The 27516-nt window shown below is 41.1% G+C and overlaps 1 protein-coding gene and 1 long non-coding RNA gene across 3 annotated transcripts; one reads left to right on the forward strand and one right to left on the reverse strand.

Annotated features, from left to right (window-relative positions):
* The first annotated feature begins 1048 nt into the window (after window positions 1–1048).
* TMEM19 (transmembrane protein 19) lies at window positions 1049–19870 on the forward strand. Of its 2 annotated transcripts, none has more exons than XM_020804657.3 (7): window positions 1049–1176; window positions 4956–5109; window positions 7173–7286; window positions 9116–9253; window positions 9891–10142; window positions 15105–15314; window positions 18306–19870. In XM_020804657.3, exons 2-7 carry the CDS (start codon window positions 4977–4979, stop codon window positions 18467–18469), a joined length of 1011 nt encoding a protein of 336 aa, XP_020660316.3. In that variant the 5' UTR covers window positions 1049–1176; window positions 4956–4976; the 3' UTR covers window positions 18470–19870. The 2 variants fall into 2 exon arrangements, with proteins under 2 accessions (XP_020660316.3, XP_020660308.3); XM_020804649.3 differs by lacking the exon at window positions 1049–1176 and adding an exon at window positions 1440–1577.
* On the reverse strand, window positions 19105–27251 carry LOC140707362 (uncharacterized). The gene is made up of 4 exons (XR_013537079.1): window positions 27018–27251; window positions 26229–26334; window positions 22265–22437; window positions 19105–20330 (listed from the first exon to the last, which is right to left on the reverse strand). It is a non-coding gene; the product is annotated as an uncharacterized LOC140707362 (long non-coding RNA).
* Window positions 27252–27516: the final 265 nt, after the last annotated feature.

Below are 27516 nucleotides of genomic sequence, written 5' to 3' on the forward strand. Positions count from 1 at the left end.
TCAGCTGCTCTTGATATTACTGAGTGAAATATACATTTTATTAATATATATGAATTATACCCTTTTGCTTCTGTCAGGAACAAAAAGGGTAGGATTTTTCTAACCCCGCCCCCCAGAGGCCAGAATGGCTACCTTTCCCTGTTTGTATATCTGAAGATTCAGACATACGTTTGTCCTTTATTGAGGCACAGGAAATTAAGCAGCCCAGAGTAGACTCTGTCTAGAGGGGCGGGGTATAAATCGAATAATAAATAAATAAATAAATAAATAAATAAATAAATAAATAAAAATAAATAAATAAATAAATAAATAAATTAAATGCAAAGTGGCACATTCCCATTTGGTTCAATTGTGTTTGATTTCTATTTATCACGTCGAGGGGCCATTTGTTTTAAGGCCGTGAAGGGTGGGAGGTTCGATAAACACAATCATTTAGCCTCGTAGCGTTGGAAGTTACTTTTTTTGCCCTCCAACCTCAGACTCCCCCAGGCAGTGTGACTATGGGGTTGGGGAAATTACGGACGCTGCGATTCCCTCGCCCCCAATAACTTTTTCCGGCCAGAGACCGGTCCCGGGCGGGGTCTGGCAGCCAAATTAACTGTGGCTGCAGGAGGGCGGGCAGGGAACAGAAGAAAACCAGCTCCAGGCAAGAGCACTTTCTGGGGGCGAAGGGAGAGAAAGCGAAGCCTCGTTTCCTCCCTCAGGAAAGGTTCGCCTTTCTCACGCGAAAGAAAGCCGCGGAAGCCCGCTCTTAAACAGCGCATGCGTGCCAGAAAACAACTCGCAACCTAGCGCACACAGAGGCTGGAAATGACGGAGGGGCAAGAGAGTTACGAGACAACGAGACTCCTTGGGGGGGTAATGCGGTTCTGGTCTCTTTCTTGGAGGGCTTTGCCCAGCTAACTGCCAATACAGTTCGCTTTCCTCGTCCTGGAGATCCAGCAGCTGAGAGACGGTTGTCGTGGGCTTGCAATACGGACATTAAAGCTGAAAGACAGGAATGTCTGAGGCTTCTTTGCATACTACTTGGTTTCTTCTCACCCCGGAAGGAAGAGAGCCTTGTACAACGAAGCCTTGCATTGCAGCCATGGTCCTCATCAAAGACCGTAGTTCTCGGCGCGTCTACTCAACAAGTAAAACCCCTCCGATTCAGTGGGCTTTATTCCCACTGAACAGGTAAAAGACTGCGTTCTTAATGTTTATAACAGGCTTTGCAGTTCGGCAGAAAACTCACGAGTTCGTATTATTTTCGGGAGGACCGCCAAACGTAGACTCCCATTGCTATGCACGGGCCAGTTTGCGCCCAGAAGTTGAGGAAAAGCGGAGGGCGGAAATGCTACCCGGAAGTGTCGGAACAGTGTGCGACTCTCCCGGGCGTCAGTCTGTGGTCTCAAGGTTTCGGCGCGCTCCAATGCGGTGCTCGCTTCCAAGGGTGCGGCGATGAGGGCTGTCGCGGACGGCTTGGGCGGCGGCGCTGCAAGCGGAGGCGGCACAGGTGCCGGGAGGAGGAGGAAGATGAGGAGGATGAGGTTCCCACACCCCCGGCAGGGCCGAGGCGAGGCTAGGGCCTCTCAGCGGTGGGTGAAAAAAAAAATGGGGACGGGGGGAGGGGGTTTGCCCGGCGGAGGTGGGGCTGCGCGCCCGCCCCTCTCCGCTTCGCCACGTGCCTCCACAGGGACCCCCGTCTCTCTCCCCCCCCGCCGCTTCCTGTCTCCCGTGCCCGATCCATGTGCCTGAGAGGGCGCGGGCTCCTTTGCCCGTCCAGAGGCATTTAGGTTCCCCCCCTCCTCGACGTCACTTGCTTTTCCGATGGGCAGGGTTTTTCCTCTCCTCGCTCCTTACCTTCGCAACAGCCCTGCGAGGTAGGTCAGGCTGAGAGAAAGGGGCTGGCCAAGATCAGCCAAGTGAGTTAAAGCAGTGGTCCCCAACCTCAGGCCTCCACATGTTCTTGGACTACAACTCCCAGAAACCTTCACTACCACCTCTGCTGGCCAGGATTTCTGGGAGTTGAAGTCCAAAAACATCTGGAGGCCCAAGGTTGGGGACCCCTGAGTTAAAGGACTCAGTGGGCCCTGAAACCGGACTCTTCCCAAGTCCAAGGCTGACACCCTGCACGGGTTCAGACTGGTTTAAAAGCCCGGAGACTTCACGGCATTGACTTATTGCAGCTCCTACAACAAGACTGTCCGAGGTGCATAGTGTCACCTTTCTGTTGTGGCAGCATAAATAAATTGTGGAAGGAGAAGGGCCGGGGAGGTAAGGTGGGATGGTGGTGGGGGATTCTCAAGAGCACGGGACCCTTTCACCATTGAACACACAGGGCGAGATTTCACTTTCTCCACCCTTCACTTTTTGATTTCACTTTCTCCACCCTTTGGGGGAGAAAGAAACCTGTATGTTTTGAGAAAGAATGATTTTATCCCATTAAAAATGTGGTAGGTTGCTTAGCTGTTATGAAAGGTGGTTGTGACTCAAAAAAGGTCGGAAACCACTGCCCTTAGAAGGATCTGTATACAGAAAGGTGTGGTATCTATAATTACAGTAGTAAACAGAGGTGGACCACAATCAGTATGAAAGCTTATGGCAGTGACTTCCAACCTTTGGCCCATTCCATGATTTGGACTTTAAATCCTGGAAACCTGTGCCAACACTGGCAGTTGTTATGAATTCTGGGACCTGAATTCCAAAACATCTGGAGGACCAAGGGTTGAGGAGCTTTGGTGTTTGCCAGGAGCAGTCTATTATACTGTAAGGCAGGGATGGGAAAGTTTGACCTTTCAGATATTTTGGGCTACAACTCTTATAATCCCTTACCGTTAGCCAGGGTTTTAAGAAATGTTTAACAATCTACTTTAAAGTATGGTATTCTCAGGACTTTCATCAAGCCTCAGTTCCCAGAGTGTTTTAAAGGAAGGCTGTAGCAGTTAAATTAGTTGTATGAGCATAGCATAAATTTGTGGTGGTAATTAGTCTTGCTAGTCTTGATTTAACTGGTAACTTGATATCTATATTATGATTCCAATTTATGCCTTGTGATGTCAATGCCAGTGATTTTGTTAGGATTGTATAATACCAGAACATTGTGAAGGTGGCCAGTGAACACCATGCTTTTATCTTAGATTATGATTTTGATTATTATAGTAATAGGATTTGGGACACATACAGATTTTGCCTGATTAAACTTTAGTTGTGTCTGCATATACTGTAAATAAAACCAGGAGTGCTGAAGGATACTTATGTTGTTTTCTGTTGTCTTTTTAACTCAGAGCTTTTTTTAAAAAAACGTATTGATTGGTCTAAATTATTAAACATTGCAATCATAGTTACAAAAGCATCTATATTATTATAAAAATACTAACAGTACATTGGTTCTTGCCTGTGTCTATGGGTATCACAAGCAATATTAGGCTAAGTCCATTTTTTAGTCCAATTAGGTTACACCCATTGAATGACTGGGACGTTACATAAATGTTGGTTTACAGTCTACAGATCCAATGAGTCTACTTTAGTTGGGACTAATAGTTGGACTTTGTGTGTTGTTCCTTTTAGTGTGATTCTTGAAATGGCAGTCTGGCATGCATCCTCATTCCCTTGTATTTTTTGTTTTTGTACTCTCATTTGGGCACGCACAGAGTGCATACGTAAGAGTGTATAAGAAAACAAAACTGGCTAGCAGTGATAGCTGGCAATGTATTTTACCACTTCTGTTCCATGGCATTTGGGATAATAAGCATCTCTCATTTTGAACTCTAGCTGCAAAACATGTTGGTGAAGTTGATGCTTATTTGCTTTCTTTGTGAATGTGCATGTGATTTTACTGGCTCTGCTGGTAATGAGCCAAACAAAGAGAAGCATATATATACAGTATATATATATATTGGACGTTGTTGTTTAGTCGTTTAAGTCGTGTCCGACTCTTTGTGACCCCATGGGCCACAGCACTCCAGGCCCTCCTGTCTTCCAAGGCCTCCCGGAGTTGGGTCAAATTCATGTTGGTTGCTTCGATGACACTGTCCAACCATCTCATACTCTGTCATTCTCTTCTCCTCTTGCCTTCACACTTTCCCAACATCAGGGTCTTTTCCAGGGAATATATTGGACTAACTCCACAAACTTCTCAGCTAACAGCAGTGGCGGGGAGATTCTGGGGGCTTTTGTGCTAAAAAGTGTGATTGTAATCGGACAGGCGTTTAGGTTGTTGTTTGGTCCACTGTGGAGACAGATTGGTTTGATCACATTATGTAATCATTGGAACAAACCAAATTGACCCCAGAGTGTTTCCACCCACACATTTCTAAACCCCTGTCATGGGGTTCTACTTTTTTTGGTGTGGGTAGGATCACTCTGGTTTAGTCCATTTCGAGCTCATGTGATCCTTGGGAATGAACCAAAAGTGAACCTCTGGCTGTCAAGGCTCCTTCCGGTTTGAATCGTAAAGTGGCTTAAGCAAGCCACTTCAGGATATTGACAAATTGAAAACTCCCCCTGCTTTTCAGCAGAGAAGCATGGAAAATGAAATTGCAAATTGTACCTCTAACCAATCCCAAGCAATCCTATTTAGCCTGCAACAGCCCACTCCAAAAGGCCTTGTGTAAACAAGCCCTGGGTTTACTAAACTCTACGGTCTGGTTCAATTTCTCTCACTCATGCATCAATTTCAATATACTGTAGAAAAAGAGCCAGGTTTCTGCTTTAGACCTTTATGGGGCAAATAGAAGATGAAAATAATGGCTGATAGAGTTTCACTCTAACATGGATAGCTTACATATTTTGGTGGCGGTGAGATACCTACAAGTAACAACTTGCACTATTAAAATATTTATGGTGGTTATATTTTGCAAATCTGTACTGATATAGGTCATGCATGTTTGGGCATTACCTTATTTCCATATTTGATATACTGTATATTATTTTATTGTTTATTAAAGGCATGTTTTAACTGCTTCTACACACAGGTAACCAGTCTTGGATTTTCCATGCAGTTGCATTCTTGGGACGACTTCAACAAAAATTATTTCAAAATGATAACAAATATTATCATTTTGAGTGTACTTATATGCATCTCATTATCCTTTTGGATTGTGTCCATGACTGCAAGCACATACTATGGTAATATTTTACATTGTTAGTTTCTCATGAAATGATAATTCGGATACAGTGGTTTTACCAAAAGTAATTAAATATAATTGTTATTAATATTTATTTTCCCTTATCCTAAAAAACCAACAACAGCAAACATCTAGAAATCTCTTATGTCCTTTCTACTCCATAGTATTAATTAGGTTCTTGCAGACCTTTCCTTTCATTTAATATATTCTTTAAAGCTAATTGGATTATAGCCCTTCTGTCTGCAGATTTAGTGTAACCATAAATTATTACTAGGTGCTGAAATACAAGATTACTGAATGTAGTGATCTAGACAAAACTGCATGTTTTGTACAGTTAAATGGGATTACTGAAATCTGAAGCAGTCCAGAATGGATCCACCCAAGGGCCAGTGAGTCTGAAGGACCTGGGGCATACTTGTGATACCATAAGTGTGCAGCAAAAGTGGAGATTTTAGAGCAGGTTTATCTGGAACACTGGTGAAATAGATTATCTACTCTGCTTATTTCAACATTTCAGGTAATGTAGCAAGAGTAGTGGTGACACAGGTGGTGGAGACCCAACCCATATCAGGCAAGCTTCAAACTGCTGTTAAATGAGGGAATCTGAGTTTGCCCAAATCTGATGGCCTTGTGGAACTGTTTGGAAAGGTGTATGGTCTTTTAAAAAAGGGTCTCTGCTAACCTTTGGAGAGTCATCCAGGTAATAAGGGGGGATAACAAAAAACTACCACTGTTAGAATGCTCATAGGAGTATTCATAGGGCCCAGTTGCAGATTTTTGTGGCCTCTAGGGATGTAGATGTCATGTACTAAAAACATGTTGGACAGTAGAATAATCTTTGGCCTGAATGGGGAAGATCAGGCCCCCTCAGTTTCCCTCAGCACCAACATGCAAAGCAGAAATGAGAGAGTGAAAATTTGCATGGCAGAATGGGCGTTCACCTGTTTTCTGGCCCATGGCCTTTCTTTTATGTTCTGTTCCCTTGGCCGCTCTTACCTATATATACCTTTGGCTGAGGAAGGATGTGATTAGGAAATAGTGCTAGGAAAGAAAAATGAAAGACAGGACAAGGGATTAACCTCCCACTCAGTTTACAGTTTCCCCTGCCTTTGAAGTATTGGATTAGAGTTAGAGGGATGCTCAATGAGTCATGGAACTCTCCAGCTGAACTATGTTACTTTTCTTTACAGAATTCTGTTTATGTAAGTCCAGTGCATATGAGTGTGTGTGAGAGAGAGAAAGAGAGAATCACATATACTGTACAGTACTGCCCTGAGTTTCTGGGCAACTTAAAAATATTACGAAGAAGTGGCAAACTAGGCATTGAAAATCTTGTAGTCAAACATGTAGTTCCACCCAAGGCTTAGAAAGGCCTTCATTCAAAGTAGATGAATGAATTTTAGCCTCACATTCCATGGCACACTCATGGTCATCATCAGACTCTTTGATTTCACGCAGAGATTCTCCAAACAGAAGATCACTGTATTGATTTGCTGGGGGAGTGAGTGAGGCTCCTCATACTGAATATCATCTAGTGACCTTGAGAAGCAAAGCAGACATGGGAGAACACAGGATAATTGGTGTCAATTGGAGGTTTAACAGCAGTCTTTGAAGCCTTTTATAATGAAGGCCCTTACTTAATATGTTAATTTTTCCCCAAAACCAGATATCAAAAGTGGCAAGAGATAGTTTGAATTATAGTCACTCTATTTGTGTGTAAATAAACAAGGAAGATAATTTCAGAGTACCTCCATTTTAAGAGGAGCAAATGCAACATGAACTGTGACTCTCAAGTAGTTGAACTCTGTTTGTGTTCTGGTGTTCTAACTCCTGTCCTCTGAAGATGCTGGCCACAGAGACTGGCGAAACGTTAGGAAGAACAACCTCCAGAACATGGCCAAACAGCCTGAAAAACTTACAACAACCATCAGATCCCGGCCGTGAAAGCCTTTGAGAATACATTTTTTAAATGGTTTAAGAAATCTTTTGTGGAATGTATACTGGGAATATTGCTTTTCTGACACTTTTACACACATTAAATACTGTTGTTAACAACTCCTTTAGGTACTCTGCGACCTATTTCTCCGTGGCGATGGCTTTTTTCAATCTTAGTTCCGCTAATAATTGCTTCGCGAGGATTTAAGAAAAAGAGTCTTGATCATGGTGGAGCAATAGGAGGTATGTTCTGTGCCTTAATGTTGATTGCATATTTCTGGAGATGTATTGCTTGCACATACCTACATACATACAAATACAAATACATACCTGCACATGTACATGTAAGTTGCTTTGCAAATCATTCCAAAGTTATTTGTCATTGTAGAGATGATTCACTCATAAACAATACTGATATTTTCCAGTTTGAAGTTGTTGGAACCTTACTAGTATTAAAGTTATATGTCAAGTTCAAAATACAGGGTTAGCAAAATTAGTGCCATCTGTGAGCTGATTGTGGTGCATAATAGTTCGGAAGATCTACATGCGAACTAGAGATGGTGCTCATTTTATGTCCAACAAGTATCTTAGATAAAGAAACATTTGATGATGATGGACTATTGATGGCAGTTTGTACAAATTCAGCATTTGTAAAAGGAGAAAACCCCAAATTTTTAGTGCTGAAAAGAAAAAAGCACTTGTATTTGGGAGGTACGTAAGGATATGTTGTGAAAATCCAAACCAAAATGCAATATCAAACAAATGCGATCCTTGGTTAAAGGAAACCAAGCATTAGAGCAGTTGCTTCTTTATTGAGGCTAACACCTAAATCTAGCAAAACATTGACAATAAATAATAACTGCATGCCATCAAGTCCTTTCCAAGATCCTTTCCAGGGTTTCTAGGTAGAGAATACACGGAAGTGGCTTACCAGTCTTCTGGGGGTGTCCTGGAACTGCGCAGCTTATCCATGATTACACAGGTTTGCACAGTGGGGAATTGAGCTCCCAACGTCTGGCTCCACAGCCAGATACCTAAACCACTGAACTATTCAGCCAGCTAGCATAACACTAGCCAAGTGAAACTCCAGTGTAGTTGCACTGGATTACACTGTTACAGAGTGCACCGGCATCTGCACAACAAAAATAGTATTGGATATGACTCTTATGCTAACTCTGAAGTGCCACAACAGACCTTGCACTAGTGTAGTGATATTATGGGGTACAAGCCTAGTAGCAGACTCAAGGGTTGCTTTCTAATGGAAGTAGCTCCTGGTTAGGAAAAATGAAAAACAAATATGCTTAAGGCAATCCAAAGGATTTAAGATGCAGAACAGATATTTTAACTTTCTGTTATAAAACAACCTAGTGAAACTTGGTTGTGTTCAGTAGCCAATGAATGCTGAATACATTCAGGAAGAAAAACAATGAGAAGAGAAAATAGAATGGAATATCCTGAAAAGAGGTGTGGCAATGTTTTTGTTTTAGGGCCCCTTATGTGTAAGACTCTTTTGCCTTATTTTAAAACACATTTTCTTGATTTATCAGTTGTGCAAAGCAAGCAAAGCAAAGTGTGCTGCTTATATACCGCCCCATAGTGCTTCAGGCACTCTCTGGGCGGTTTACAAGTTAATTATACAGGCTACACTTTGCGCCCCCCCCCCCCCAGCAAGCTGGGTACTCATTTTACCAACCTCGGAAGGATAGAAGGCTGAGTCAACCTTGAGCCGGCTACCTAGGATTTGAACCCCAGTTCGTGAGCACAGTCTTGGCTGCAGTACAGCAGTTTAACCTCTGCGCCACGAGGCTCTTCAATATTGCAGATCAATATTGGCTTGTCTTCTCATTGCAGTCTATGTAATGAAAAAGAAGACTTATCTGAGGTTTTTTGGCTTGCTTGATTGCTTTGCATGTATATACCCTGCTGTGGACAAGGCAGTGATACTGTTGTATTGTCATCTTACTCTGACCTGAGTCTGAAGTAATTTTTCAGAGCCAGGAACTACCAAGTAATTTGGTTGCAGCCTAATAGGTTCTGCGCACAGTAACTTGTCATTTTCCTCCATCCCTTAGGCTTAATCGTTGGATTTATCCTCACAGTTGCAAATTACAGCTTTTTTGCTGCCTTGCTCATGTTTTTCATTACTTCCTCCAAACTCACCAAGTGGAGAGGAGACGTAAAGAAGCAAATAGATGCAGAATACAAAGAAGGTGAGTTCTGAATATTATTAAGACGATGGACAAGTAACATTACATTTTGACTGAACAAAGGATGTACATACAGTGCACAGAGCATACTACAGTTGGCCCCAAATATCTGCCTGCTCTCAAGAGTGGGTGGAAACTGTACTGTCCCTTCCTCATCCATAGAACCCTTACCAGCTGAATCCTTCCCATGATTCATATATGCTGCTGGGTGGGGTGGACTGCACCATTAGAGTAGGGGCTGAGTGGTGGAGGTGAAATTCATGGAAAACCCGGTGGATCTCTATTCAGAGAAGGAAGCTGCTCTGAATAGAGATCCACAAGGAACATTTGGAGGGGAAGCACTAGGTGGTGTTGAGTACAGAGGGTGGGAAAGAGAGCATCCACCTGTGTTTAGGCAGGTCTGTATCCAACCCTGTACTGTATAAATGTTTTTGGCATCTTTTTAATGGTGTATCAATTTTGTACTGGCATTGAATATATTAGTGATGGTCATTGCTTCTAGTTAATAAGGAAAGCCCTGATGACTCATGATAAAATATTTTTCACTCCTAGCTTTGATTGCCTTAGTGTAGGATTTCATGGGTGTTACATATGTTCCTGACGGCTTCTAAAAAGTTGTAACTTCCCCCTTTGTACCTAGGTGGGCAGAGAAATTGGGTGCAAGTGTTCTGTAATGGCGGTGTACCAGCAGAACTAGCTCTCCTTTACATGATTGAAAATGGACCAGGTGAAATTCCAGTTGACTTCTCTAAGCAGTATACAGCATCCTGGATGTGCCTGTCACTATTAGGTGCTTTGGCCTGCTGTGCTGGGGACACTTGGGCTTCAGAAATTGGCACTGCTATGAATAAGGAACCCTGGTTGATAACAACCTGGAAGAAGGTTCCAAGAGGTAGGCATGCATTTCTCCTTTTGTTTCAAAAATCCTGTTGGCTTAGTGAATGTGCAGTCGGCAACCTACTAAATTCCTTTTGGTAGGCTGGAAGACTGAAGGTATATGTTGTGTGCAGCTGCACACAAGTTTAGTCTAAACATAATGTTTGCTCAGTTAACCACCCACTGTGTCCCAGGCAAATGCAGCAAAACTTGCTCCTCTGGGTTGGCCGTATTCATATTTCCTTGGACTCCCACCTTCCTAGTTAATTATTATTGTAGTTTCATCCATAACTTATTGTGCTTTTAAGCATTAATTGTTTTAACATTGTGAACTGCCTTGGGTCCCGTCACCAAAAGAAAGGCAGCCTGTAAATCATCCATCCATCCATCCATCCTTTTCTTGCCTGTGATTCACTATAGGGTTATCTCAGATGGGGTTAAGGACTTATTACTGAATTGTTCGTACTGTACTGGCTTCCTAGATAATTAGGTTTGTATCAAGGCACATGCTTCTTCTTTAACTTTAACTCTGTTTCATTTTAAAGACACACTTTATCCTAGTTTTTTTTTCTTTTTCTCACACTCTACGCTCATACTAACTTACAAAGCTCTAACTTTTCAGTGACGTTAACCTCCTTTCCTTCCTGCACTTTTGGAAACTTAGCTCCCCACTGTCAGCTTTCAAATATCTGCACTTCCAGGTTTCCTTCCAAGGACTGATTGACTGGGCTTGAGAGGCAATGGAAGGGCAGATACAGAAGCTGGCCATCACACCCAGTATCATCAGCTTCCCCCGATTCAGTGATGTACCAGTATAATTTGGTGGAATGTCTAAAACTGTGGGGAGGGGTTATGGCTGCTTCTGAGTATGTCAGAAGTAGGTAGGGTTTTATGTATATGTGCTCATTGATTTTCTTTAAAAAGTTCTTGAAAAAGATGTTCAAAATGTATCATCTTTTTAAAAATGTGCATATATTTAAAATTTATTCATAGGAGACCACCATATTGGAAAGATTCACATGCTAAAAAAAATTATACTCCTTCAAGTGAAGCTTACACTTGAATAATTCTATTTTTTGAGTCACAGCTCTAGGGAAGAGTACTGACTGAGATAAATTAATGCTGGTATTACTGTATCTTTCCTCATCTATCAAAATGTGTTTTAAATTATAATTCTACACTTACATGGAAGGATGACTAAGTGGTTTAGCCAGAGCCAGAAGTTGGGAGTTCAGTTCCCCACTGTTATTTTTATTTATTTATTTATTTGATTTTTACCCCGCCCCTCTAGACCATGTCTACTCGGGGCGGCTTACAAAATAAAACAAAACAATATAAAAAAATATATATAAAAATATATAAAATCATAAAAATTACAACTACAGTTTCAATTTAAAACAATTAATTTAAAGAGAGGATTACCAAGATGGAATAGCAAAGAAAAAGAAAAAGAGAAAGACTTAATTGACTGGAGGGAAGGCCTGCTTGAATAACCAAGTTTTTAACTGGCTTTTAAAAAACTCACTGTTCCTCCTGTGAGTAGAGCCAGCCTGTGTGGCCTTGGACAAGTTGCAGAGTTCCAAGATGCCTCAGAAGAAGGGAGTGCTGAAGTACTTCTGAGTACCACTAAACCCTGAAAAGGGTTGTCGTACATTAGAATTGACTTGGCAGCTTATTATTCTTATTCGTCGTCGTTGTCGTAGTAGTACTATGTTTTCCCGAAAATAAGACAGGGTCTTATATTAATTTTTGCTCCAAAAGTGCATTAGGGCTTATTTTCAGGGGATGTTTTATTTTACAGTCATGTCATTTTCTGGTTGCTGCACAATGCTGCATAATGGGGGAAAGTGGAGTTTAACTTAACTGGAGCTTATTTTGGGGGTAGGGCTTATATTATGAGCATTGTGAAAAATCATACTAGGGCTTAATTTCAGGTTAGGTCTTATTTTCAGGGAAACATAGTAGTAGTAGTAGTAGTAGCAGCAGCAGCAGCAGTATTACTACTACTACTACTAGTAGTATTCACTTGACTGCATAGTACTGCAGTTGAACAATAAGAAGACAAAAATCATGACTACTGAAGAACTGCACAACTTACATGCTGACAATGAAGAAATAGTTAAAGACTTTGTACACCTTAGTTGAATTACCAATCCCAATGGAGATTGCAGTCAAGAAATCACAAGATGACTGAGACTTGGAAAGGCAACCATGAAGGAACTAGAAAAGATAATCAAATTTAAGGATGTGCCAGTGCAGGCCAAGATCATTCACACTATTGTGTTCCTAATTACTATGTATGAGTGTGAAAGCTGGGCATTGAAGAAAACTTATTTATTTGAAATAGGATTCTGGAGGAGAGCTTTGCAAATACTGTAGACTGACAGAAAGAAAAAAATGGGTTCTAGATAAAATCAAGCCTGAAATTTCTCTGGAAGCAGAAATAACAAAACTGAGGCAGTCCTACTTTGGGCACATCATGAGAAGGCAAGATTTGCTGGAAAAGACAATAACGCTGAGAATCGTTGAGAGTGTGCAGGTAAAACGAAAGACCAAATAAGAGATGGGTTTATTCCACCAAGGAACTACAGCCTTGAGTTTTTAAAACTGGACTGTTGATGGCAGGTCATTTTGGAGATCAAACAACAATAGTGTGCCATCAAGTCAGTTCTGACTTATGTTGACTTTTTATTGGTTATCTAGATAGAAAGTACTCAGACGTGGTTTACCATTCCACTTTCTGGGGGTGTCATGGGACTGTGTGGCTTTCCTAAGGCCACATAGGCTGGATCTCCTGGGATGCACAGTGGGGAATTGAACTCCCAACCTCTAGCTCTGCAGCAAGGGTCAGAGGCAACTTGAGCTATGTGACAACAGCATTATCACTTTACAATATTAGACTGATACAAGCCTAACATTTTTGCTGGCGTAATTGTAATAAAAATGCTGGAGGAGTTGTTTGCAATCTTCTTCTGCCCTCTCTTATGCCAATTTCCTGTTCTCTTCCTTTTCCAGTGGCAACAGAAACTTAGATTCAAAGGTAACTTAAAAGCAGATCAAAGAACACAGATATTCTGCTTCTCTGCTTTTAATACTGATGTGCTATGAGTAAAGATTAAAAACTATAAACTAGTCTTTTAAAATAAAGTTTGCACAAGTTAGTTGTCTTTTCTGTGATTTCTGCTCCATTTCTGGGCACAATTCAAAAGACTGGCAATTATCGGACAGCCAGTGTGGATACAGTGACAGACTGAGACCCGAGTTCAAATATTATTTATTATTACTATTATTATTTCATTTTATACTGCCCATCTGTCAGAGGCCACTCTGGGTAGCTTACAACATAAAAATACCATCAAGTATAATTTAACATAACAAAAATTTAAATAATGAAATACAAATAAGCAATAAACTCAAAGCATAAAGATACATCAAGTAAAACATTTTAAAACATTCAAAGTATTAAAACGTTGAACATGGCAGACTTTGGTCAGATAGGCTAATTGGATTCAGCCGAGTTAGCAGTTATGATGTTTTTGAATGCCTGCCTAAATAGTCAGGGTTTTAGTGACTTTTAAAATATCACCAGCGAAGGGGCCAAGCGAATTGCAGGGAGAGTTCTTTCTACAGCTGAAGAGCAACTGCCAAGAAGACCTAGTTTCTTGTCTTCTCCCTCTAGGCCTCTCTCGGGGTTAGCATCCTCAGCCAGCCTGCTTGGGATCTTCTTGCAGGGTGGGCAGATCTTGTTGGAAGCAGGTGTTCTGCCAGATAGTGAGGTCCCAAACCATTTAGGGTTTTATAGGTTAAAACCATCACCTTGAAGCTGGCACGGAAATGGACAGGAAACCACTGTAAGGCAGCCAGAATTGGGAGGGATATGTTGATATCTATTCACTCAGTAGTCTGGCCGCTGTGTTCCGGATGTGTTGAAGTTTCCATGACAGTCTCATAGGTAGCCTCACGTAGAGAGCATTGCAGTAGTCTAATCTTGAAATTACCGGTGCGTGGACCAATGTGGTGAGGGACCCAGTGTCAAAGAAGGGCAGTCCACTTCAGATAGAAATAGGCGGAGCAGACGACAGACAGTCTGCGACTCCATTGATAGTGCTGGGTCCAGAAATATGCCCATGGTGGTAACCTTATCCTTATCTGCTATGCCATGGAAGCTCTTGGGAACTGGGCGTGGCAGTAGTAAACCACTCCTTGAATATCTCACATAACTCAAAAGCCCAACTAGGGTCAGAAGTGACTGGATAGTCCAGGTTATCTGAAAGACTGTTATTCCATACACGTCTGCTGGATTTGGAGGTCTGTGCAAGAGGCTCATCCCTCAAAGGTATATGGTGATGACACGAGAAGGCATTTTCTTGATAGCTGCTTCCAGGCTGTGGACCATTGCCTACAGTGGCTAGGGTGGCCCCTGATGCCCACAAATACACAAAGAACTTTTTATTTTGCCTGACCTCCCAGAACTGGCTGGTTGTTTTCAAAGGGTATATGTTGTACATTTTAGTTATTATTTTATTTGATGTACATTTAAAACTGTTTTTAATTCAGTTGTGTTTTAATGATGGAATTTGTTTGTTTTTAACATATCTCCAGCCGGTACCCTACTGCTTAAATGTAGAGCAATTGTGAAAGTGTCCCCCGTACTCTGGCAGGTTCTTTGTTGTTCAGTCAGTATAAGAATGTGCATGCAAGAAGGGGCCTGTTGGCACAGGGGATGCTTACGCAATTGCCCTTCCGCTCACATTTAAGCAACAGGACATTGCCTCTGTTTCCATCTGTACTGCTTTTTAAACTCACTATATATATTGCCTTCATTCCCAATTCTGGGAGAAAGGCTGAAAATAAGTAAAAGAAGATGAAATCCTTATAGGCTGGTAAATGCATAGCTGATTTTTCTTCTGCTTCACTGAATGCACATTCTAAAATGTTGAGAATGTGAATCCTAATAGATTTTTAAATGTTGTTTTAGGTACCAATGGTGGTGTCACTTTAATAGGCCTAATTGCAAGTCTCCTTGGTGGCTCATTAGTAGGTTTGGCTTACTTCATCTCCCAGATGATTTTTGTGAATGATCTGGACATCTCTGCCCCACAGTGGCCCATTATTGTGTTTGGTGGATTGGCTGGTTTACTAGGATCTATAGTTGATTCTTATTTAGGAGCAACCATGCAGTACAGTGGTAAGTTGTTTTTGTGTTTTGGTTATTACAAAAGTAGTGTAGTCTAACTATTGGAAGAAGATAATTTTAGATGATTTTAGAATAGGCGTATTTAAGACTTGTAATTCATACAGGTTGAAAGGATTTTAAAAGTTCTAATTTAATTCCAGTTTCCTTTGGGAAACCAGGTTTGTGTTGGTTTGTGTTCTTGCATTCTTGAGTTTGAAACTGAATTTAATAATTAGCAGTAAGTACAGCTGGAGAAATTCATGACCAGAGCCAGTAACATAGTGGAAATACAGTGGTGCCTCGTTTAACGAGTGCCTGGTTTAGCGATGAATTCGCATAATGATGTGTTTTTTTAGAAAATAATATGCACAATGTTTCCTATGGGCAATTTTCGCTTAGCGAAGTTTGGGACCATGCTTCGCATAACGAATGCGATTTTAGGTACCCTGCTTCACTTAACGATGTTTTTTTTTCAATTTAAAAAGTGTCTTAGAAGGGTCAAAAACGGTTCTAAATGCTTGGATTCGTTAGAGGACCCCCTAAGTCGTGTGCAAACCTGATTTGGCTTTGATCTGACTTTTCGTTAATTTATGGTGAATTTTTTCTTTTTGGCCCATAGGAGCCAATGGACCTGTCAAAATCTGACAGCTCCATGCTTTCCTATGGGGGAGAAAACAATTCACCATAAATTAACGAAAGTTCAGATCAAAGCCAAATCAGGTTTGCACATGACTTAGGGGGTCCTCTAACGAATCCAAGCATTTAGAACAGTTGCTGAGTCTTCGTTAATTTATTGTGAATTTTTTCTTCCCCCATAGGAACCAATGGAGCGGTCAGATTTTGACAGCTGTCAAAAGTTGGGGGAAAAAATTCACCATAAATTAACGAAAAGTCAGATCAAAGCCAAATTAACTTTTGCATCCGTTTTAGAGGGTGCAGAAGCTAATCCAAGCATTTAAAATCATTTTTGACCCTTTTATGACACACTTAAATTTGCAAAAATTGACTTCGCAAAGCCATTGAAATGTATTGAGTCAGCTTCAATACATTCCAATGGAGGAAACATTGTATCTTTTAACGATGTTTCCTATGGGTTTTTTCGCTTAAGGACGGCAATCCGTGCCTATTGGAATGGATTAACCGGTTTCCAATGCATTCCTATGAGAAATGGTGTTTCACTTTTTTTTTTTTTTGGAACCAATTAAAATCGTTATGCGAGGCACCACTGTACTGTCTTTCAGTCCTGTTTACATGATTCAGGTAACAGAAATTGTGCGCTCTAAATTGTTTGGCCTAACTAAGTGAAATGAACATGTAAACAACCAGATGGTACGACTGCTTATTTGATCTATTTTTAGTGGTCTTTCAAGATCATAATCTTCAGAAGATGGTACAGATATACTGTATTTTTCCGTGTATAAGACTATACTTTTGTCTAAAATCTTTAGACTAAAAATTTAGGGTCGTCTTATACACGGAAGTAAGCTGAGGAGAAAAACCAAGTGGATGGGAAAGCAAGGATCAAAGTGATCCTGCAGGGCTTTGATCCCTGCTTTCCCATCCACTTGCTAAGCCTTGGCAAAAGGAAAGCAAGGATCAAAGTTTTGCAGGATCGCTTTGATCCCTGCTTTCTCCTCTGCTTGCTAAGTCTCATGGGGCTTAGCAAAAGGAGGGGGAAGGATCAAAGCAATCCCATGGGTGTATAAGGGGGAAAGGGATCTAAATGATTGTGCAGTTGTGGAATTGCTTTGATCCCTTTCCCCCTACTTCTAAGCCACGTGAGGCTTAGCACAAAGGGAGAAAGCAGGTATCAAAGCCATCCTGCAGCACTTTGATCCTTTTTACCCTACATTTGCTAAGCCCCACTTAGATTTCTTAATTTTGGGTTAGAAAAGTGGGGGGTGGGGTGTCTTATACATGGGCTGTCTTATACACAGAAAAATACAGTAATCGTATTTCAAATACAATCAATTTAAAATAAAAACATATTTAAACATACAGAAAATCTGTCAGCAGATGATGATATTAAGACTAGACGCCAATCGAGGATATAACTGATGGAAACAATTCTGCCAGCAGCTGAGCTGTTGGAGCAATTTCTGTTTCCTGAAATAGTGATTAAAAGTAATAATGACTGCTATATCTTTCAGTCAGTGTATATAAATGATGCATCGTGCTCTCCAAAATGGAAAGGGGAGCAATTTCAACTCTCCCCTCCACCAGCACTCTCAACACACCTCTAAACATTTGCTTTGGTTTGGTGGTGAAGGTTGGGTGGGAAGAAGAGGGGGAGAAAGGGCGGTTGTCTTCCACCAGCCTCATGCTGGATGTTGGTCCTCCACATTTATAGAAAAGCTGGGTAGTTATTTAGAATTAGTTATTTAAACCCACATAAAAAGCAGCTATAGCTGGGGCCAGTCACACCTCTCTTGGGAGAGCAGCTGGAACAGGACTAATATGATCTGCCCTATAACCTCCGCAATGATTTGTGATTGATCACACGTGCACCTGCTTAAGTTTCCAAGTCACATTCAGAGGCATGTATACACAGAGTGTATGTCAGTGGTCCAAGGATTGAGGCTACAGCCCCCGTTCATAGAGTCAAAATCAGCTAGTACACTCAAGTCTTAAGGGGAGCATTTTACCCCTGCCCTTTCCATCCCTGGTTTTCTCACCCTTGTACATGTGGAGGGTGAGGAATTTGAGTGGTAAATATTATGTTAAATGAGCTTTACTCTCAGGCAAGTGTCCAACACATGCACACTTGTATAAAACAATAATTACTGGTTGTTGGTAAAATCAACAAAATTCAATAGGATAGTAAAAAATGATTCTACATTTTGAATGTTTGAAATGTTGATCGCTGTAAGTAAAAGGAAAGAGTGCCTTTTCACTACTGCACATTTGTAAACATACTATTTTTATGGAATGCATCTTAATTATTGGAGCACAATGCCCTTCCCAGGTAACTGATATCTGTATTTTATTTATCTCTTTTGTCAGGTTTTGACACTCGTACTGGAAAGGTTGTCAAGCATCACACAAAAGATACAAAGCACATTGCAGGAAAACCTATCCTGGATAATAATGCAGTGAACCTCTTTTCTTCTGTGGTCATTGCTTTGTTGTTGCCTGGAGCCGCCTGGGGATTTTGGCCAAGGGGCTGAAGTTAAAGTATTGACTCCTGTACATTTTATGCAAAACAAGCTGTGATTTAAAGGAATCTTCACCCAGCACTTTAATTTAAACACCTGGCTGGAATATATTTTCCTGTAAATTCTTCTGAAGGTGCCAGGAGTCACTTAAGTTTCCTATGGCAGCTACAGGTATTTTTTGGCCAAATGGACTGTGGAAGGCTGTACTGGCTTGACACCACTTTATCTGTAATGGAATACAATTTTCACGTGAATTATTTGCCCTAATACTTCTACCAGACTGAATACTTTATCTCGACTGATTCCCCACAATCTAGCAATTAGAAGAGCAAGAAATTGAGAAATAAAAATCTTAACATGTGACACTGTACTACTGTGTTCACCAAGCAAAACAAAGGATCTTTGCCATTTTACATCTCTTTTGTTATTTTAATGCTGTATCTCTTTTGGAGAATAGGGGAAGCACTCCACCATTGATAAGGTTTTGAGAAAGCGACACCTTTTTTTTAGTTTCAAGGGAGTGAATGACCTGAAAAAAAATATCAGTGTTTCTGGTTCTTTTCAGTAGTATATCAATAACAAGCTTGGCCCTTGTGGGAATATATGCTATTTTTGTTAGCACTGCTGAGAGAAATAATAATACAAAATTAGTGGTGTCAAAAGTTTAATATATAATTTATTGAATTTAAAATCATATGTTTAGAACATAAGAATACTTGGTTTTTTGCTTTTGTTTTGGCCAATGTCTGTAGTTAATAGTTATGGTTTTATTCTGGCATCTTGAACAAATGGTATTTTCTGCATTCATCACAAGCAGTTCTGTTTTTATCCTTGGTGGTATTTGTTTTTTTAAGTCTGAAGATGGTGATAATCTGAAGAGTTTCTTAAATTGTCCAGAAGTGCTGTTCTTGTTTGAACATTTAATGTGGCCAATCTAGACCTGGATTCTTCTGCTTGTGGAAAGTTTATTTTGACATAAAAACCAGGATAAAGGGCAGTAAAAGTTGTTACTTCTGTATACCCAAATATAGTTTTTCTCATTATATGACTAATTTTTTTGTGCTGATAAAAAAAGTAGTTGTACAATTGTATATATATAACTTATTCTGCTGAAGTTTTTTGGCACCCAGAAATGCTAACATCTTGAATTTGGCATTAAACATTACGAAAGTGTCAGAGGCAGAGCATACAAAGAAAATATGTCCTTCAGTTCACTATAAAATGGTATCCATGCACAAATGCTTTTCCACCCTCAAATGATGGTTACAAATCTATGTTGGACTTAATTCTGAGTCATTGCACTGAAGTGATGAGCCACATTGCAAGAAAATGTTAAAGGTCATTATGGGAAACTAAACACCTGGATGCTCTGAAATGTACTTTTCAGATAATAAATACCTGGTTTCTGTGCAATATTTAATACAGAGAATTTTCTGTAGTGTGGATAGCATTACATTCAGCACAAGGGAGTGAATGGAATATCCCAAATCAAGATTTAAATGAGATGACTGATAGCAAGTCTAGAAAGTTGACAGGCGGGTAGGAAAAAAAGGAAATGAAAAGTAATAATTTAGAGCAACTCTGATAGACAGTTGTTTTGCTACAGAACCTCCAGCGTCACACAAACTGCCAAAACTGGCTGGAAGTCCACTTATAGTTTTTTAAATGGGCATTTTGATGTTGGTGAAGGGGTACCTTGCAACCTGTCTGAAAGATGAATTGCTGCTTCTGGAGATTTCCAGGAATGTCTGTTTGCATTGCTAACCCTGTCCTGAGACGAGACGAGAAGGTGTTGATGGAATTGGAAGATGGTTGGCAGGCAGTCATTGCCTCTGGTAATCCATGCATTCTAGCAATCACAGAGAATAGCATGCTGTCAAGAACAAATTGCAAAGAAAAGTGGAGGAGGATTAACAGACAAGATGTACGAAGGGAATTTTCACAGCATCTAAAAGAAACATAGATTAAAGTATTTTCATTGCCTTTCTGCCCTTGCTTTGAGATAAATGGTATCAGAAACTACTGATATTGAGCGTGTAAAGAGATTCATTTATGATCCAGAGGCAGAAATTCTGTTGCTTAGTGTAATATGTTGCAACTTGAGTAAGCCCATTCGAATAAATTGAATTTACAGAACAGTTGACTCACCAAATCTCCACTAATTGGCCTACTCTAGTTGCAACTTATTACAGTAAGCAACAGGATTGTAGCCAGAGGGGCCTTGTATATTTTATAATCTTGCTCAAATAAATCTCTCTTCAAAATGCCATCTAAATTTTAATGGCAGAGCTATTAAAATTATTTAAAATATAAATTAAAAGAAAGTCTCATAATTTGCTTGAAGACATTCAGCCATTTGTGGCAGCATCAGTTGTGTCTCTCTTAGACCACTGATTTACAGCATATTAAAATAGTGTATGAAGAAAAAAGCTTAATTGCCTTTGTTAGAAAATTAATGAAATTTAGCAAATGACAGCAGATAATCCAAATCTGTTTAGATAAATGTTTTTTTAAAATTACCATATTTTTTTCTCCATAAGACGCACCTCTCCATAAGATGCACCAGTTTTTTAGGAGAAGAGGAAAATAATAATCTGTTTTCTTCTCCTAAAAATTGGTAAGCCTTATGGAGAGGTCCATCTCATGGAACACACCCTAGGACCCTTTGGAAGCTCACGCTACCCCCCCGGGGGGCCAGAGGGGGCGAAATCGCCACCTTCAGGGACTCTTCCAAAGCTTCCCAAGCCTCAAAAGAGTTCCAGAAGGTGGCGATTTCACCCCCTCTGGCCCTGGGGGGGGGGGGCAGGGTGAGGCTCCAAAGGGTCCTAGGGTCTGTTCCAGGACCCTTGCAAGGCTCCCCCCACTCCCCACGGAGCCAGAGGGGGTGAAATCACCAGCTTCCAGGACCTTTTCTGAGCCTTTCAAGCCTTAGAACAGGTCCTAGAAGCTGGCAATTTTGCCCCCGCTGGCCCCATGGAGGGTGGTGGGAGCCTCGCAAGGTTCAGAGTGAGCCTTCCAGGACCCTTGCGACACTGCCCTCCACCCCCCCACAGGGCCAGCACGGGTGAAATTGTCACCTTCTGGGGCTCTTTTGAGGCTTGGGAAGCTTCAGAAGAGTCCCTGAAGGTGGCAATTTTGCCATGTCTGACCTCCGGGGGGGGCAGAGTGAGTCTCTAAAGGGTCCTGGAACACACCCAGGACCCTTTGGAGGCTCACCCTGCCCCCTCAGGGATCAGAGGGGGCAAAATCACCACCTTCTGGGACTCTTTGGAGGCTTGGGAAGCTTCAGAAGAGCCCCAGAAGGTGGCAATTTCACCCTCTCTGGCCCCGTGGGGGGAGCATCACAAGGGTCCTGGAAGGCTCACTCATCCTTGCGGGGCTCCCCCCCCCCCAGGGCCAGCAGGGGCAAAATCGCCAGCTTCTAGGACCTTTTCTGAGGCTTGAAAGGCTCAGAAAAGGTCCTGGAAGCTGGTGATTTTGCCCCCACTAGCCCCGTGGGGGTGGGGGGAGCCTCGCAAGTGTCGTGGAAGGCTCACTCGGACCCTTGTGAGGCTCCCCCCACAGGGCCAGTGGGGGCGAAATCGCCAGCTTCGCTCCATAAGATGCACAGACTTTCCCTCCCACTTTTTTTTGGGGGGGGGGAAGTGCGTCCTATGGAGCAAAAAATACGGTATGTTGTAAACTGCCCAGAGAGTGCTTTCGCACTATCGGTTGTATATAAGTTGAAACAACAACAACAAATCCACAAATTTGTCCTGATTCAGTCATTTAAAATTAAGATGAAAGATTTCTCCTTAGTTCTGTTACCTTACACATCTGTCCTAGTCTGTTTTACTTATAATGATCGGCAGTGCTGTATAGTGGTTAGAGTTTTGACATAGAACTTGAGAGACCCTGGTTCCTGTTCTCATTCTGTCTTGAAACTGGCTGGAGGGCCCTCAGACAATCATTTTCTCTTAGCATGGTCTTACTTCATAAGCCTCTTGCAAGGAAAAAATTGAAGAACAGGCAAGTTAGGAACATCCAGAATAAAAAAGCAAATTAAAATAGAAATACCACTTCTTGGTTTGAGTGGCTTCATTTTAGTCTCTGACACTATTTGTATTACTATACAATCCACACATATACAGATGTACATTGATTATACCTATTACATAATTCTGGAATTACTCCTCAAAATCAGAGAGTGATTATTATTATGACCCAGGATCCAGACTTTGGTGCTGCTGATAGAAGAAAGTAAGGCTATAGTTTTTGATTTCTCCTTCACTCAGCGCTGCTTGCAACACTGTTCAGAGGCTCCCTCAACCCTTTTGAGCAGTCAGGTTTTTAGAAGGATTGGAGACAGGTGATGCACAGATCTATTAATCAAGATTTTCTATTTACATTTCGCTTTCATACACTTTTGCTACTTTGTGATAATAGTTTACCCATAGAGCCAATTTTTAGGGTATAGGGGAAGTTTGGGAGGAAAAATCACCTTCAATTTGCAGGATCCTGACACTGGATAAAAAACTGATCCTGCTACTGCATCAAAAACCAGTTTGGGAACGCTGAGTTTAGTGACAACACATTAAGAAAGCACACATGCAAATTATAGGCCAGGGAGCCTTCCTACTGTTTCAGCCCCAGCCTGCACAGACAATGTATAGAATGACTAGAGTTATTATCCAAAACATCTGGTGAGCCAGAGTCCTCATTCATTTGCACTTTGAAGAAGCAGAGCTCATTTTTATCTGTTATGTCATTTTAATAGTACCGTACAGAATCTTCTTTAAGCTTTCTAGTGGCTGAGACAACCTTTGACCAACTAGTCTGAGTGCAATTTACTAGTTGTGTTTGGCGGCTGATCAAGACTTGATGAATTGTGCCTTTGTGTACCTTGTCGAGAAATACAGAAACAGACAAGTTGGCAAGCTTTTCTACTTGGTTGCTGGGGCTCTCTGTCCAGCTGGCTGACACATCACTTTATAGGCCTGTCTCACCATGTTCTTTCATTCCCCTCCCTCTACATTATGTTGTTCTTATTTTCACACCTGCTGTACCTTCTAATTATAAGTGGAGGGAGGGAAACACCCACACAAAGGAGGATTGTGATACCATGGAGGCAGAACACATCAAGGAGGAGCAACAGCTGTTCCCTTTTTTCTCCAAGGCCACATGTTCCTTCCTTCCCTCCCTCCGCGAAAGACTGATAAAGGTTCAGCAGATGAAAATCTTTTCTTGGCTTGCAACATTTTAAACTGTTTTGGCGATGGAACCAAAATCTTTTTTTAAGAAACTTTGCCACTGGAATCTCAAAGTTTTGTTTTCCTTACTGAGCTTTCCAGTAAATGAGGTGTAGCATAGTTTGACACTGGTTTCAAAATGATCAGACTCCAAAATGTATAGTGCTTCACTTTTGAGCCACTGGAAAAGTTAACTGTGGATCACTTTAATTCCTTTAATTGAAAATGTGGTATTATGGGAGTTTTAAAGAATACTCTCTTTTTTTCACACACAGAATCACAGATAAGGTTTGGCAGCAAATTAGTCAGTGTGAAATTGCTTTCTGAGCTACTCGAAGCATATCAAGACATTAATCAGTAGAAAGTAAAAGACCATGTTCCTATTAGAAGATAGCATTGTCTGCATGTATAAATGCTTCCAAAATTCTCTTACTTTCTCAAGTGCAACAAACTAACAGAGCTCAGGAAGGTGTCTAACAAAGGAATTAGTAAATGGCAATGCAGATAGGTACTGACATGATTTTCAATAGTTGAGGTTGATGACAGAGAAGGTGAGCGAGGTCGCCTACTCAATTTCAGGGATCAGTGTAGACTTGAGCCTCAAATTCCCACTTCCAATTGTGGGACAGTAGTCTTAAAGATGTCCAACAGATGTGCCCTTCAGGGTGGAGGGGTAGGGTTACAGCTACTGGTGAGCCTCAGCTCTGAGAAACTGGCAGAGTCTCCCCCAACTCAATTTCTCTACCCTCAACTAGTGTGGCAAGTTTTAAGAGGCCCTTTGCGTGCAGCTGAAGAAGGAACAGAGGTGGCTGTCATCAGCATTTTGCATCTAAATCCCAAAGCTTGGGTGATCTTACCCAGACAGGTGAACATCACCAAGAAAACTCTCCTCTGACAGATGTTATCATAGCATTTGTCTTACTGCTGTAGCTGAGTACCTGAAGCCAGAGCTCAGCTTTGCCAAAACATCTCCAGATTGTTTATGCCTTGAAACTTGCAGTTTCTAACACAAGCTGCTTGGGACTTCATGCTGCCTTGAAAATGTTGCAGTAGGTGTGTGGTGTAGAAATATTTCAGGTTATCAAATTTGAAAAACAAACAAGGGGGGGTAACTTATTTAAAAAAATGTGTCTTTTGTTTCTTTCATAGACGTCCACATTCATTAATGCATTAACATCCTTAGTAAAAGCAAGGCAAGGAAACTTCTCAATTCCCTTTGGAAAGGACCAAGATAATATTAAATTGCCAGAGCAATGAATCTTTCCTCATGTATTTAATCCTTACTTGAAAGAAGTGTCATGCGATATTTATTTACAGCAGTGAATAATGTGGTTCTTGCTCTCTTCATTAGCTCTACCAACACTGTCATTTGCCTGCTGGGCTTGGCACCTATCTTGCTTAGTATCAGCCTACCTTATGTGCACTCTTTGTGCAGAGGACAAGAGTGCAATGTTTACTATTGAGCAGGCCTGTATGTAGGGCGACTCCTTATCCATCACCAAAATGGAAGGCACGCATTACCAAAACAGAGATTTTCAAAACAGGACATGGTTTTGCATAAAAGTGTATATGCTTATTTAAATGTACATATGCAAAATTAGAAATGATTTTTAAAATGTAAACAGAATTGCAAGACATCTCAATCAACAGTGAGTGACCAGGTGGCTTGTGTGCCTCCTCAGTGTCACTCTGCAGAGGTTCACTGTAGAAGGGCAACTTCAAGGTCTCTATAATCTCCACCCTTGTGGTCCTTTCACCAGAATCCTGGTTATGTTAAACAGAATGTAACAGCTCTACAGCTGGAGCACCCCATGTTTGCCCTGGTGATCTCCAGCTTGCAGCTATGCAAGCCTAAGATCACCCTGTTGTAAATAATGGGGGTTTCCATTGTGCAAGGGGCTAGTGCACCTTGAACAAGCGATGGGGAAGGATGACCATACTACTTGTGATGAATAAGCAACAGTATGCTGGCATTTATCTTAAAATTTGACTTTGACCGGACAGCCCTTCAAACGGAACTCAACTTTTAAAGGCTTGTCTCCTGGCAGCCCTTCACATGAAAGGCTGGCCTCCCTTAAAGAGGGCAAATTCACCATCATAGATCCATGTCAACCCTGTTGTTTCTCTTTGGGAGCAGTGTCTTTACTCCGTAAGCAGGCCTTTAAGAACTATGCGGTGCCAAGTAATCCACAAGTTGCCCTGCTCTCCTCTCTCCCAACCTCTGGGCCCAGAGTCAGACTGCTTTGATCTTTGGCGAAAACAACAAGGTTTTCTGGGGCACCTTGACGATCAATATGTTTTATTTCACAAATGTTTTTCTGGAATTTAGCCTACTTCTTCAAGTACAGAGGAAGTTGGCTATGGTGCCAACTGCACCTTATGCTATATAAAGCATGTAAATCTTTAAAGGTGCCACAAGATTCTCTGTTTTTTGCTGCCACATGGTAACTCAGCTACCTTGCAAGGGATTTCTAATATTTTGTGAATTTGAATTTTAGCCTTTCCTCAAATTCTAAGGAATACAGTGGAAAATAGTACAGTACATGATGATGTAACAATGTGTAGTGTGCCTTGGTCTGATGCTACTGCCTGTAGAGGAGAAGGTGCCATTCTGTGGTATGTGATGACAGTCTAGCAACCAATGCAGTGCTGTAGCATAAAAATGCCTGAATGAGAGGGCATTGCATTTGTATTTTTCAGTAATATTACCGACAGCCACCAACAGCAGTCATAAAGTTCCTCTACATTTGTCAAGAGAGCACCAGTTAACCTAGAGAAGCCCTGTTCCAGGGGAATCTTGACACAATATTCTTTCATATTAGCAATTCAGTGTGACACTGTTCTCCAACTCACTGATACCAATGGCTATAAGGAAATGACAGTGCTATAACACACATGCCTTCTCCAAATTTTGCCCCTTGTGCTAAAGCTTTTTTAAAAAATTAGTTATTATTAATAGAAAAATACATACATAAAACTTCAGTTCATAAAATAACAAATCCACAGAGTGAAATCAAAGAATTGCAGGAAAGATGATCAATTCATTAGAATCAATTGAGCAAAACTTTCCATAAAACAGCATGCCACAGAGAGAAGAAATTTCCTCTTCATTTGAGTTTACAAAGTATATAAATGCCTCTCTAATACCTAAGACAAATCGGCTGAAATCCTGTTACCACAACACCATAATTTATGCTGTGTAAGGCTGATGACATCATGAGCACCTGAGATTGTTCAGAAATTGAACATTTTAAACTTTCCTCCTGAGACTCCTGTGTAATCCCTTTCATTGACAGGAAGCTTCAGGACAGGAGGGGGGAGTCTTTAATTACCAAACATTGCTGCCCGTGACATCTGCCAGCCTCACAAGCTTCAGGAGAGGAGTCAGAAATGTTTAATTTCAGAAGAATCACCACTTCTGCTGGTGCCATGTCTTGCATGGTGTAAATTACAACAAAAGGATTTCAGTCATCGTGCAATTACTCTGATTTAGGCATCAGATCCAAGTTATACAGCTTGATGGAACACACGCTGGTCTAAATGTTTCAGTGCAGAGTTCATCTAATGAATAACAAAAAAAAAAAAAATGAAAATGAATGCATTGTGGTCCAAGATTCTGCCCTAACAGATTTATTTCAGCAGGATTACAACATGCTTCCCCAGACAAGGTGTATATCCCCTTCCAGTGTGGGTGGGGGACAAAGTGAAGTAGAATGCAAGGACATGTAACTGTTTCTCAAAAGTGACAATAGCATTGTTAACACAGGTAATGAGCTTCTGAAGTGCTGATTATGTAAACATCCTGGTAATAAGTAGGGTGATTAACTAATG

Source organism: Pogona vitticeps, chromosome 5 (assembly GCF_051106095.1).
Source record: "Pogona vitticeps strain Pit_001003342236 chromosome 5, PviZW2.1, whole genome shotgun sequence".
NCBI lineage: Eukaryota > Metazoa > Chordata > Lepidosauria > Squamata > Agamidae > Pogona > Pogona vitticeps.

What these genes read in the sequence shown, in the direction of transcription:
- TMEM19 (XM_020804657.3), top strand. Translation starts at nt 4,977, where the DNA reads ATGCAGTTGCATTCTTGGGACGACTTCAACAAAAATTATTTCAAAATG. An exon ending in GACTGCAAGCACATACTATG is followed by an intron (nt 5,110 to 7,172) that starts GTAATATTTTAC and finishes CAACTCCTTTAG; the next exon opens with GTACTCTGCGACCTATTTCT. An exon ending in AGCAACCATGCAGTACAGTG is followed by an intron (nt 15,315 to 18,305) that starts GTAAGTTGTTTT and finishes CTCTTTTGTCAG; the next exon opens with GTTTTGACACTCGTACTGGA.